Source organism: Mycteria americana, chromosome 3 (assembly GCF_035582795.1).
Source record: "Mycteria americana isolate JAX WOST 10 ecotype Jacksonville Zoo and Gardens chromosome 3, USCA_MyAme_1.0, whole genome shotgun sequence".
In the NCBI taxonomy this organism is placed as follows: Eukaryota; Metazoa; Chordata; class Aves; order Ciconiiformes; family Ciconiidae; genus Mycteria; species Mycteria americana.
The window spans coordinates 88666460-88681097 of NC_134367.1; the positions used below are offsets into that span (position 1 = coordinate 88666460).

Genomic DNA, 14638 nt, shown 5'->3' on the forward strand with positions numbered 1-14638 from the left:
TGTGCCGAGGCTTCTGTGTAAAGAACACGGAAAGCGAAACAAAAATAAAACCCTCACCGTTCCTCCGGAGTGTCTACGTGGAACGTCCTCTCTATGACAGTGGTCCACTGAAGACATCTGATAATGAATGTGTTTGGCTTTGGTCGCTCTGTTTTCATCAGCTGACATTCTAGAGAAATACATGACATAGCCTCTTTTATACATTGCCACTTTACAGGTGAAGAGCAAATAAAATTACTTAGATAAAATACATATAGCTTATGTATACCTATCCAGCATGTATCCAGCACATATAAGGAAATACAGAATGGCAATATAACCATGGGCTTGAACAAAAGGTAGCAGGTAATAATCCTAAGGTGAAGAGAGCAGTCAGAGGAATTGATGGAACTTGTATTGTTACCCATAAAAAGAGTGCGATCTCCATTTGCAAACTAGGTCTGCATTATGAGGGTAAGAAGAGTATTAGATCCCGGATTGCTCTAGTATGCCAAGGTAACAGCAGTAGCCACAGGCACATTTTTCCATCTGTACCTGGCAGGAGGAATATGACATTTTCCCTTCAATGGTAACCATGCCACAATTACCCACACTACTGTCACTTCAGGATTAGATTTACTAATAGGTAAAATACCCTATCTGAGAAAATTCAGATGTTGAAACTAGTCTGACTATTAAATATAGAACAACACCCCACACACACCCAGTGGGGCTGCCCCAGGAAATCATCTAGTTCTCTTTGTGCCCCAGGCCAGAATCAGGTCTACCTATGCCATTTCTCATAAGCATTTCTCTAAACTCTTTCTACAATCCCCAAAAAGTAGTAAATTCAAAACCTCTGTAAGCAAACTATTCCATCCAACTATAAAGGAAATTAATTCTTTTTATAGTTGGAAGATTTTTCCTAGCATTTAATGCAACCGTTCCTATAATTTGAGCATATTGTTTCTTGCCCTATTGACTAATTTATTTTATCTTTTCAGCAGCTATCCCTTTTAGACGTTTGAACACTATTTTATCTCTCTTCAGTCTTCTCTGGCCTAAATCAGTTCAACCAATCTGTCTTCACAGGTTGTGCTTTCAGATCCAAGATCTTCCTTGTCACACAATTCTAGACATACAGCAGACTGCCTATTACTCCTTTGTCACAAGACCACGACACTGGTAATTCAGTCAATGGTTCAATGAGACTGTGTATTAGATTTTACAGTGTAGCACACTGCACTGAACGTTACATTTGCAAAACACTGACCTACTAGAACTCTTTATTCATGTAAATATATTTAAACATTTTTGTGAAGTTAAGGTTACTCTGTCAAAAGTGTAATTTGTTTTCCTGCAGCTACACAAAATAGACACAAACATCACATCTCATGTTCTGGAATGCTATCACTTGTTCAAAGCTAATCCAGATGAAATGTGTGATCTAAAATGATTTATCAGATTCACAAATCAATCAATAATGAATATGGCAACAGAATTTCTGTTCACTTACAATCCATTATAATTTCCTTTTGGTAGAGCTACCACCTACCAGTTGACCCACACCTTCTACTGATGTAGTTGACTATTCTTTAGCATAAAACTTTGCACTTATTCTTGGTGAATTACATTTTATTTATTCCAGTTAATGTCAATGCTTTACAAAAGTCATGTTATAGGATATGTACCACTTCACAAGGCATGCTATTCTTTCACAGAAATAAATTATATTGGCTTGATGTATTTTTTCTTCACAAATTCAGGGTCCTGAAACCTCAACTATCATCCACAATTTTACAGGAATGCATTTTAAATATTCTCCAAGGAACTGCATCAGACCCAGCAAATTTCCAAACACCCAACATAGTTAAGTACCCTCTACCCTGCTTTTGCTTTCTCTCTTTTGCCTTTGTTGCTAGCGTTAATTGTGCAAGATGCATACTGATAGCTGACCTTCTGAAATGTAGCTGCATACTGAAAATACATTAAAGCAATTCTCTTTAATATTACTAGCTCATAACAAGCTTAAAGCCTTAGTTCAAGGCATTGATTTGTATGCCTGAACACCTAAACAATTTGGGACACAACTATCTAAGAAATGGTGTCTGTCTCCATGATAGAAAGCCACAGCAATTATCAGCAGACTTACTTGTACTGGACCATCCTTAATGCAGGCACAAAAGAACTGATATTAGGGGGGGTCTTTGTGAGGACGCCTTAATTTAAGAACCTTCATGCATACTGCAATTTTTTTATTTGAAAAAGCAAAGAAGAGTGGAAGCAGATAGGATTTGGATAGGAAGTGGATAGTCTGTCGATAGGATTTTTTTCTGCAGCTTAGCAGAACACCTCAGAAGCTTGACAGACACACGTATAAGAAACAAAAGAGGAATAAACTAAATATTGCACCACACAGGTGTGTATTTCTTGATGCACAAACCTATATATTCACCATACATCTATAAATTATTATGTAAGTCAGACTGCTCACTGGTCAAGGAGATGACATTTCATTTAACAAACCTGCATACACTGTGGAGTCTCAAAAGAGAAAGAGTAATACAACCTCACTACTTTTATAAACTCAGCTAGGTCTTGGATGGGATAAGAGCCATCCTCAACATTTAAAGGAAAGAGCTACAGCAGGATGGACCCAGGAGGAGGGAATTTAACACAAAAGCTGGAAGAGAAACAAGGAGGACAGAAGCAGATGATGGGAACTTGGGGAGCATGATGAAGTAGAGCTGCTTAGGATACTTAACGAGGCTTGTAGCTGGGTGCAAATATTACTCATGAGATCAAAGAAACCCCTATCTTCAGGGATATGGTTGAAGTCCAAGCTATCATCATGATGACGGTGAGGCTAGAGTTAACAGGCTATTTGTTTTCTTAACTTCCTCAGCTGTAGCTCTAAGGAATGTGTCGGGCTACCTTCATAACAGAAGAGACTAGAAGCATTGTCTGCTCTAAGATTATCTCATCTTACTCCTGACAAAACCATCCTCTCATCTTTAATCCTATCACACTTCAATCATGTAGGCTGAAATTTTCTTGCTGGGTGTCTGCCTAAAGCTGCACACTGCTGGAAAATACTACTTTTTGGAGACGAGACTTAAAACTTGGCAAACCAAGACCTTTGATATCCTTTTAGTATTCCTGTGAAAATGTAAGGCATCTGGCCACACTACATGTGGGAGGCATAAGAGTGCAGTGGGAGGAGGGTAAAAAATTACAATAACAATTACTAAAGCATAAAATCATTGAAAATCTATGCATTGAGTATAATCCAGAGGCCACAGCTATCTCCTGCCTCTACACCTGCTAAATAGAAAGCTCTTTCTCCTATATTCATTATGCTTCATCCTATTCCTCAGCCAACATGAAAAAAAACCTACCTCGTTGAGGCAAAATCCAATACGGAAAGATGGCATACAGCAAGTTATTTACAGAAGAGATGTCAGGAACAAAAGACTAGGGAATAAAGGGAGAAGAGTGGAAATGGGACAGGAAAAAGACTGAAACCAGTGTGAGAAAGAAAAACTTGGGTGATAGCTAGAGTATAGCTAAACTAGAGTGGCTAGTTTAGGAGAAGGAAGGTAAAAGAAGCTGTCAGGCACAAATAAGTGAGGTGACTATCTTAGGACAATCTGAAGGCAAAAAGGCACAGAGTCAAACCTGCAGAAAAGTCTGTACCAATTAAAAAGCACATCCTCTCCAGTGCCTGTAATGGAGCCGAAGACTTTGAATTTCACCATTCATTTTCTGATTGCAAAAACATACAAAAATGTACACATTAAAATGGCATTAATTTAAGTTTGCCAACTCAAACACGCAAACCTTGGAACTAACAGAATTAAGCCTGCCTATGTCCAAATGCTATCTATAATACGGTCTTTACCTCTTTACCTCTTTACCTCTTTACCTAAATATAGTATATATTTACTATATACTATATATAGTATATACTATACTATATATAGTATACTATATATAGTATAATAAATATATTTTATATATTAGTATGTACATTATGTAAATCTGTATCTAATCTGTACTATCTATATTAATTTTTCAGACAGTAAAATTTTTCAAAGTGATGATGCGCATTATTAACAAGAACAAAACATATGGATGCATATACTAAGCTCTCTAACTACCAAAGAGTATTTACTCTCTGAGTTTTCATTACAGATGATTAACTAACTAAATCAATTAAAGGTAATAAAAAAATACCTTAGCAATTGAAAATGGCACTGAAAACATAAAAAAAACCAAAATGCCATTTCACTATCACGGAAGGATGCCAATGAAAAATAAAATCTAGCAAAACTTAATAAGCTTTTTTAATATCCTGTTGAAAGTGGCTAAAGATTTTATTTCCTTGTGGAAGGCTAAAATTGAATACGTTTGTATCCTTCCCTTCTGAAGCAAAAAGATTTTCAGAAAGAAGTGGAGGACCAATGTATTTCTAAAAGTGGTGTGCTACCCATCCTTCTCCGGTAGATAAAAGTAACTGAAGTCTGCTGATATTTAGCACACCCACATGCTTCATGTGCTGCTGTATACAAATGTATGGGATAAACAACATTCCTATCATGATTGCAACATGAATAAAAACTTGTTTGTGAATGTCTTTCACCTACAGCTAGGAAAAAAAAAGATCTATTAAGAAGATTAAGTGCTGTAATACACAGTTACTGCTAATTATCAAAATATTTTTCTACTAATTACTAGAAAAACTGTAGTAGTTTTAGACAGAGAGAATAGTTTGGAAACTACAAAAGCACAAAAGAACGAGTGAAACTGGCTACTGAGAGCTGGCTCCGAACGCTCGAGTGATAGTTGGGTCATTACCAAGAGCAGAGAACACTCTACCATAATGTCTTCAAGTTTGCTACTACACATAAACATATGTAATTAAAGGGCTGAATCTCAACTCAAAACAGTTGGAAGTCTAAATTACCATTCAAAAAGATGAGTAAGCCAGTAAACAGACAGACTCAACTTTGTGTTCTTGTATGCTAGCCATCTACAACTTGGAATTACATATTTTAATCCTAAAGCTTTCTGTCTTGCTGGGATTAAACACCCGTCATGAGAATTTTCCCCTTTAATATTAGAGGGGATGAAAAACCTTGGGGGAGAACCCTTGTTCGAAGCAGGAAAATACAAAATCAGTAACAGAAACTGACAACTGTGTTCTAACAAGTCTGTAGCACTCGTTTGGCCATTTTTGGATCTATACAGAAAATGGAAAAAATGAAATAAAACTAGCACAAAGAAATGCAATGGATATTTCTCAAGTATTGAACTTCTCTTTTTAAAACAAAAAAAAAGTCAGGTACATACCAGAGGTTAACTTTCATCTCCATATCCACAGACAATCTGACAATTCTAAAATGTTAGACTATCTTTTTCAAATAACTGCTACTATCTAAATTAAGTAGTTATGCTAGTTAAACTCTCCTGAGCAACTCTAACTACAAACTGTATTTCAAAACGTTCTGTTTACTTTACACCATTCTGAACCACAGATGACAAAGTTTGCTTGAAGCTGTAATTACTCTGCAAAGCTGGGAAGCCAATTAGAGGGCCTGAAACCTGCCAGTTCCAAAAAAAAAAGCACAGATCATCTGTTCAGATTTTATTAAAAAGTTTAAAGTTTGAATTCTATAACTTTAACCATATAATCACCAGTGTTCTTTTCCTAAATACATTCGTTCAGCATAAAAAATAGAAAGAACACTAATACCATTTTATTATTTCATATATGGAAGCTTTCAACTTCAGCAGAATTTGTTGATATGGCTAGACAAGAATACTAAACATACAAGCAGCCATAAAAAATTGCACTAAAAAATGAACAGCAGGTTGCATATTTGAGAAATTATTTCTAATACAGACTGAGTTTTAGCACAAAAGATAACTTCCTGTGATTATCATATGATATAAAAGAAAGAGTATCGAACCACTGCTTGCATTGTTTAGAATACATTAACTTTCAAATATATACAGAGTGCTATCTATATACAGATATCTGTATCGATCTATGTATCTATCTATTTGCATTACAATTTAACCCTGATTTGTTATTCTTCCCTTGGTCTTTCCTTCACAAGATAAACACTTTTGTCCCCACCTTTGCCTGTTCAGATGCTACTCCCATTTTTTCTTTCTCATGTCAAAATTTAATGAACACACTGCTTACAAATACCTTTTTCCATTACTGCTACTCTGCACTCCAAATCCACGCTTTTCTCTGATGACCTTTTTTGCTAGACAAGTAGTAAACAAGTAGCAGAACTAATACACCATTTTCATAACATTGAGACACATACACATGCTTTTTGCTCATATACCTATGAAAAGCCATGGCTTTTACATACATGTACAAATATATGTGTATACACACACCCTTAGCTTGGTCCTCTCTCAATTCTCCCGCTTGTTTACCTACTCCCTAAGGGAAACCTACTTTTCTGAGGCCTTCCAAAAGGCTCTGTCCTTTCTCACTACATTTTCTCTATGGGGAGTATGATGCTAAAAATAAGTTTGGTCACATAGAGATTTATGTGAACAACTTAATATCCCTTCTTTGGTCCCAACAAATGCAGTTTTCCCCTAAAAATGTCATCCCCAAAACTGTTGAACAGATCATTTTTCTCCATTGTCCCTTTGATCATATCACTCTTCTCTTTGCATTCCTCATTTCTTACCCTGCTCTACCACATCAAATATAGGTAGCTTTTCAACACGGTCTGTCCCCACAGCCTACCCGCATCCTTGGTATCCCTCTTTATTCAGTATCAAAATGCCACTCATCCTTCTACTGTTCCAATTTCAGCACCATTTCTCAAAAGCATTTCTAATTTCTCTCAGTTTGCCATACTGGTTCTCTTTTAAATCATCCTTAAAACTCTCCTTCACCATGTCTTAAAAAACAGGAGGGAGCAAAGGAGGGAGAGAGAAAAAAAACAGAGAAGAGAGTAAAAATCTAACCTTGACAATGGATTAGCTGTTGATGTGCTGAGACCACTGCCTGTACTACAGGCTAATACTGTCTCATTGTTTTCTCATACTCCCCCCATCTGTTTGCATCCATCTGCTGTCCCTTGTTTTATATTTGGAATTTTAGTATTTTGGAGCAGGGACTGACTTTTTGTTCTGTACGGGTAGAAGTCCCACTTCTGTGGGGCTTGGCTCGTGACAAGTACTTATATGTGCTTCGATGATACAACATATATGACTGCATAATAAAAACAAAAAACTTAATTATATTCCTTGAAGCTGAAAGAGATTACCCTTGATGCACTTCATCATGCTGGAAAGTCTCTTATTTCCAGTACTCCAAAAAGTACTATAGTAGCATCCATGTCTTTCTGTCATTACAACTACTTTGCCATTTGCCCTTTCATTGAAAGAGGGAGAATGAAAGTAGGAGATTTCTGCATGTTATGGTTGGGTTTTGCCTGGGGTTTAGTTTGTTTTCATGGAAGACAGTAAAATTATACATCCTTCTGCCTTTCATGCAAACACCCCAATTTTATTTATGCAACTGGGTGTATCATACCAGCATAAAAACTCTCAGACCTTGCTATAAACTTTAACCTGCCATGCTCATACCAGGCCCTATTTAGAGATAATTAGAAATTACAGTATGCTATACTGGTGTCTGAGAAAGCACTATCCATTAAAATGGAAGGATGAGACCAAGGAACTAATTTTCATTCACGACCCAAGCCAACAACTGAATCCAAACTTCTAAGTCAAATGACAGAATATCAACTATATCTGTCATTCATAAAATAATATGAAAGCTTCCTAAAGAAAATTACTGGTCCGGTTTTCCAAAAAACTAAACATTTCCCCATCCAACACAGACAGTAATATTGGTTATACACATTAGATTTGAGTTCAAATTTCCATAAATGCATTTGCATATGCAGTACATTACACATACATTGCCTTTTTCTCCCCACTAGTATTTTCAGTGCTGAATGAACATTATTTATTCGATTGCACCATTATTATTTTGGAATGAAATCTACACTGTAATTGTAAGTATCTATAGTTACATGCTTATCTCTGAGTTCATATCATCCAGTGTTGTGACAATAAAAAAAACCTGGGACTTTAAACTTAAATCTCATTGAAAGTTAATGGTGGAGTTGCACACAAGGTCATGTCTAATGCCAAAGTATTTTGATGCATAATTTAATCTCACTTAAAACATACACATATATTTTCCTACCCATTTCTTTAGAGAATGTCTTCAGAATTCTTTATCACCCTAACGTCATTCCCCTGAAACCTTTCAATTTTCATGTTTTGAAGATTTTTAAATCCCCAAAATAATAAAACCTTGTCTCTGGCCCACTGAAAGATTAACACTAGGAAAAAGTAGCACAGCATCTCCATTTAGAGTAGCCAAGGTTCATCGTTAATCATTTCTGCAGAGAAAAAAAAAATAAAGGAAAGGGTATAAAAGCTTACCTTCTCACAATAACTAAAATTTGCTTTTTCTTTTCAAAGACAAGAAAAAGGGTAGTTGTACCACAGAGTACTTAGAAAGCACTATCTTTTAAGATAGGAAAGGAATTCCAGGTGACATCATTTCTGGCCAAAGCTCAAAGGCTACTGTGAAGGGATACAGCTCTTCCCAATTACTCCCCATGTAAAGATCAAAATGAAGGCAAAGGGCCAGTTCTTAGAGATACCTCATCCCAAATGTGCTATGCGATTACCTACATACTCACTGCATATGTGAGAAATATTTTTTTATCAGTTAAGCCATAAATGCTCCTTAAGTAGAATTGAAGTAGAATTCTTTCCCACTCTGCTTTTCCTAATAATGACAACAATAAAACACCAAAGTGGTTTACACAAAGCAGTGTTGATTCTACTTACACAACACTGGACCAGTTACACACAGCATTGTGAGGCCATGTTGGTTTTTGGGGGGGCCACTGAGGGTATACATCCTGTCACCCAGAGTACTAGTTTTGTTCCAAAGCAGCATAATGGAGTTTTAAAAGCCAAGACATTTTTTTCAGGCCTCTGCCTGTACAGAGAAGTTATACCAATCGAATCCAAATTATTTTTAAACTGGTTCTGACTGCATAAATGCCTAAGCAAAAGCAATTTACATTAACATATTTTATTTTGCAGTTGAAGTGGGCTAGGAATGCACACCCACTCAGTTACCGTGACTCAGTCAATCAAGAGTATCTCCTTAAGCTACAATAGCTTGATTACTTGCAACTGCTGGTCTCTACCTGAAAGAGCTGAACTGATTTTAAACCAGCCAATTCAAGTAAGCTCACTCTTCTGAATTTACCTCTGAAAACCAGTTTTAAGTTTCCACAATGAATTTCCCACCAATGTAATTACATCGCCTTCATTTATCTTTAAGTGTATGGTTAGATACCACAGCACAACTTTTTGTGAGTCTAAGTGTCAGGGCATGAGCACTAAGGAATTAAAAGCATACTTCAAATACACAGCTCTCTCAACTCCCATGTTAAAAAAGGAAGGCTCTGTTTGGTGTAAAATAAGCTGGCTCCACAGGAGAGAAATCAGAGTGATTCCCACACACTATCCAGTGTCACCAGATCTGGCTGATTTGTTCACCCCTGCAACCTTGCGGCAGCTCCGCAGATGCAGTGCGGGGTGCACGTCACCACCTTTCACGTGTGTGCCCGAAGGCGGGAAAGCAGCGGCCGCAGGGAGGCAAAGTGAAGCCCCTGTCCAAGACACCAAGGGGCCAGTCCTGTATCCTTCCCCGGGGCTCAGCTCCATCCAGCCCCGCTCTGTCATACCTTTCAGTCAACTCTCTTTCGCCTTCGGGGACATACTTATGCTCCGAGGAAGAGAGATCCCTCATCTCCATTTCAGGCCCACACGGTTCCCCTGCATTTGGGGCGTCTGGCAACGGGCTGAAGTGTGCATGCGCTGCCTCAGGCTCTCCCTCGCTACGTAAAGCGTCTACCTGTTTACACACCCATGTCCCAATGCCTTCCCTCAACACTTCCTCCCAGATCACCCCAAGGAAAACTCCATCCTATGACAAAACTCAACCTGATGAGAAAGGTTTTATTAACAAAGATATATTTAGCACTGGAAGCACTGTTAGCAGTATGTAAAATAACTTCATTCTCTCCAGCCTTCCTGTCATTCCCGACGGAGTATGCAGACCACACAAGACCAGGGAGAGAGTAATGCTCAGGTGTGGGATTTTAAAGTTATCTTGGAAGAAATCAAGGAGCCACTCCAGGGAAAATGATACTATGCCTGGGAAAGAGCTTTTTGCAAAAGTAAAGCTGGTGTCACAGGAGTGGAAGGCAGCAGACACTGGTGGGAAAATATCCATATGATGGAAGTAACTAGTTTGCCAGAGCTGGATTGAAAAGTTTTAAGCTACATAACAAGTATCATACAAAGCAGAGCTGTGCAACTTTCCAATGTTCAACTCCAGCAGTACTACAAAAATAATACCACAGCCTTGGCCTTTTCTGCTTAAATAACAAGCTGTAAGCAAGAGCCAAAGATGTCTATCATTTGGAGAGCAAAAAGTAGACTGAGACCACACTCTCACTTTACAGATAGCTACAAAGATTACATGAAGATAGGACTGTAAAGACATATCTTTAAGTCCCTGCCAACCTAATCAAGATGGTATTAACAGTGATCTCACACTCCATCTGCCTGGCTAGTAATTTATGAAAAACGTACTTCACTATTACAGGAAAAATATGTTGCAGTGCTTGTGGCCACAAACCTACTGCAGCAGCTCAGGAACTCTTGGATCAGAGGCTGTGAGACCAGTTCTTGACATTTACCAGGTACTGCCCATGAGATCTGATTCATTCATATAGTGATTTTGTTTGTTTGTTTGTTTGCCCTACTGATGATCTCATGTTCAGACAGTTAAAATAGCTAACGAAAAACTTACAGTTCCTTGCAATTTAGAGTGTAATACCATACTGTTTTGCTTTTCATCCTGTGAATTCTACATAGGTACTTCACTTAATTTTATGGGATTCTTTTTATGAGTGAAAAATCTCCCTATTCTTGCGCTGATCAGCCATCATTTCTGATTAAATTACTACTTTTCTTGCCAGAAAACAGAAAAACTCACCTTGCTTACCAAAACCGTATTTCTTCTAATATTGCATGCCTGTTCCTTTAGCTTACATTGCCTAAGAATCAGACCTATGGGGCTTGCTACTTGTAGAAAGGATTTTATTTTTTTTGGGGGGGGGGGGGGGGGAGGGGGGGGGTAGTGGTGGTGATGGTGTCATTTTGGAAAACGATATTAAGTCTTCCAATTTTCATCAAGGCAAAGTTCAGGGGCAGCATTCTAATATCAGAATTACATAAGATGACCTCTGGGTATCAAAACAAAAAACCCCCACCAGTATCAACACACTGGAATTAATTGCTAATTATGCATTTCTTCGCTTAGCAGAACTACGGTTTGGATCATCCTTCTAGTTGCTACAGCAAAGGAAGACTAGATGTGCAATGACGAACATGGTAAAGCAGGACAAAAAAATCCTACTGTAGTTCTACAGATGTTCTTTCTGCTGTGTATTGGGGAAGAAGTATCTAGGAAACTACTAACTGCTATAAATGAGTAGGTTAGGATATTCAGAGCAATAACTAAGGAATAATGGCCTACGATCTAGTCAGTTCCTACTCATATGAACAACTTAAAAGACATGACTGCTTTTTATGCTGAATAGCAACAAACTGAAATGAGCCTCTAATATTATTAGAAGCCTTGCACGCTCAATATCATTTTTAAGACTTCTGTCACAATCAGAATACGCAAAGTTTTCCTCCTCTAGTTGTGGGACAAGACATGGGCTTGGAGCATGAGATCATTTTCTTGCCAAATAAAATAGCCAAACTACTTCATATACAAAGGCTGAGTCCATCTCAAGAACAATTTTATCAAGAAAATAGGTAAATTCACTCTCAGTAGCATTTGTTCCATCTTCAGCAATGCAGATGAAGGGAATCCTTTCCCTAAGTACACATGCTCTTGTGGCTCCAATACTACTCTATAAAACTAAACACCACCATCTATTGTATTGCAGTACGCTAACACAATTTTGAAAGATATTGGGTAAATTTTCTAGTGTTCCTTTGAAAGTTTCTAGCTATGATATCCACAACTCATACTCAGGGAGATTTTTTGCCCCCTTAGTTTTGCTCCTCAAATACTTTCATTTCTGTTCAGAAACACTCTTCTACCAGTGTCACTTTGCCAGATCAAAAAAACTACAGATTTGCCTTTTAGAAACATTCTTCGAAAACAAGAAATCAAAATGTCTTCACTTTATCCAACAGATACACACTTTGTAGCTTTGCTAATATATGCAAATTGTCTGATTGCTTGAAATTACTGATTAACCAGGCTGGAGAGCTGATTACCTGATTATCCAAGAGAAAAATAATTTAGCATGATTTTGTGTCATTTGACAGTCTAGATAATTTTCTAATTAATTTGAGTTTTCAAGTGAATTCCGAGATACTACTGAAAAAGAGAAAAGAGGTCAATGATCTGAATAAAGGTAAGCTTTCCAGGAATTTTCTTCTTACAAAAATCATTTGTCAAATGTTATTGTTAGTTACAGGCACTTCAGACACACACAAAAATGAGAACTCAGGCTTCCAAAAATATTCAAAAACTAACCCATGGTAAAATCTTCAATGCTCTTGTAAAGATATCTTGTAGAGCTGGACATAATATTAGTGGTGCACTAGTCTGACACATGGCATCAAATTTCCAGTGTTACCCATAAATTCTGAACTACACATGAAGCAATATGTAGCAGATATTTTGTCAATATGCTGAGAGAATAATAAATACTGGAAATACGTACTTGCCACTGAAAAGTTGTTGAGTGGATATGGCAGATCCACATCCTGGGGCTTCTCCTTATAGCCTATGAAAGAGCCATCTGTCTTTAGCAGGAAATATCTTGGTCGCCAGTTTTTTATATATTCTCCTAAATGAGAAAAAACAAATGTTCATTAGTACTGTAGAAAAAAAACTTTGATATTAAAAAATATAACATATTATCAGTGTCTAACATTAATTATACCAAAATCTTTTCAGATGTTTTCAATTTACAGAGGAAACCTTAACTCCCTCCAAAAGCAGAGAAAATGGAATTGCAATGGTAAGCCTGGCCTATACAATGATGCCTCTGGAATAAGAAGCAACAAGCACTGTGTAGTAATATTCTATGATTCTAAATTTTGTCACACTATACTCTTCAAAATCCTACATCTTTACACCTATAAACAGTTCAAAATTTGCTGCAGGCAAAAATAAGCACTACAGCTCGACTTTTAATAACAAAATGAAATCTAAACTACTACAAGGTAGAACATTTACCCTGCTGAGCCAAAGCAAAAACCATTAATTTTCTCAAAACACACACTAAGCAAATACAAGAATATTGGAGGTAATGGGAGAACCTACACAAAATTTACTTAAATATATCTGAAAGCAAAAGAAATTTAAAAAAGTAGAAGCCAATTACCTTTTAAGAGGTAAGTCCACCAATAAACCCACCACCGCCACCTTCCCCCTACCCCAGTCTGAGCAGAAAAGTCTGCTAGCCATGAGCTATTCAGGACCAGAAACATAGCGAACAGGTCAGCAAAGACACGATAGCTTGATTAATTCCACTTACTGGCTATTTAAATGTGAAAAATCTCTCTAATAGCATTATACTTTACAATGCCACACCAAAATCTCAGCAACAATTTCATTTTTAAAGTGCAATTACTCAGTTAAGTACAGGTGAGTTTAGATCTGCCTAACTTTCCCCGTCTTTGATTTCTAGCAACTCTGCAAAGTAAACAACATATGTACAAGTACTTACTAAGACTTTAAATAAGTCACTGCTTCATCACTATATAAGTTAACATTTTAAGAAAAAAAAGTGTATGTAACAATGCAGAATTTCCAACCATGCCTAGGACTTCTCACCGTTTGCAAAATGCTCAGAACTGACCAGTCCAGGGGCTGCGCTGGTCCTCGGCTAAGCCCGGCCCTTTAGTGCCATTTACCACCTCAGCATCCTGTTAACTGTAGCTACGTAGCTTTTAGACAATTCAAAGGTCAGAAAGAAGTTTACGTCTATCTGACACAGAGATTACTCCATTAAAGGCTAATCTAAAAATTCATTAATGGCATCTTCACCTTTCCATCAAAGCAATCAACTAATTGTCACTAGAAGTTCAGCATGGGAATTGTTAATATGGCCTTGCTGAACTTGATCACAACTTGTAAGGATTTTGACGATGCCCATGGCTTAAAAATGTAACTGCAGCCATTAACATTTCTAATTTTCAACATGTATTTAAGCAGAGAAGCAGGGTAGGAAGTAGGAGATGGAGAAGAGGAAAGCGAAAAATTAACACCGGGCTATTCGTGCTGACTTATGTTTCTTGGCCCTCAGTAGTAAAAAGCTTCCTATTTAGTCCTGCTTCTAGATAGCAGGGTACCTGCTTGATTTTGTTATCCAGACATTTTCATGTAAGTAGAAAGAAAACTGAAAAAGTCAAAGAACTGAAAAGTCAAAGTGTTACTTAATTTGACCACAAAATTAATAGAGCAGATATAGCACTAGTTACA

At 37.3% G+C, this 14638-nt stretch overlaps 1 protein-coding gene across 4 annotated transcripts in view; it reads right to left on the minus strand.

Annotated features, from left to right (window-relative positions):
* Positions 1-14638, minus strand: part of AKT3 (AKT serine/threonine kinase 3) — a 284305-nt gene that overhangs the window by 189014 nt on the left and 80653 nt on the right. For all 4 annotated transcript variants that reach the window (XR_012774795.1, XM_075496022.1, XM_075496023.1 and 1 more), the window contains exons 3-4: positions 12873-12998; positions 58-169 (exon numbers count right to left, since the gene is read on the minus strand). Coding sequence is in view for 3 of the 4 variants with exons in the window: in XM_075496022.1 (XP_075352137.1) it covers positions 58-169; positions 12873-12998 (238 nt within the window). In the remaining variant the exon portion in view is untranslated. The remainder of the gene's footprint in view (positions 1-57; positions 170-12872; positions 12999-14638) is intronic.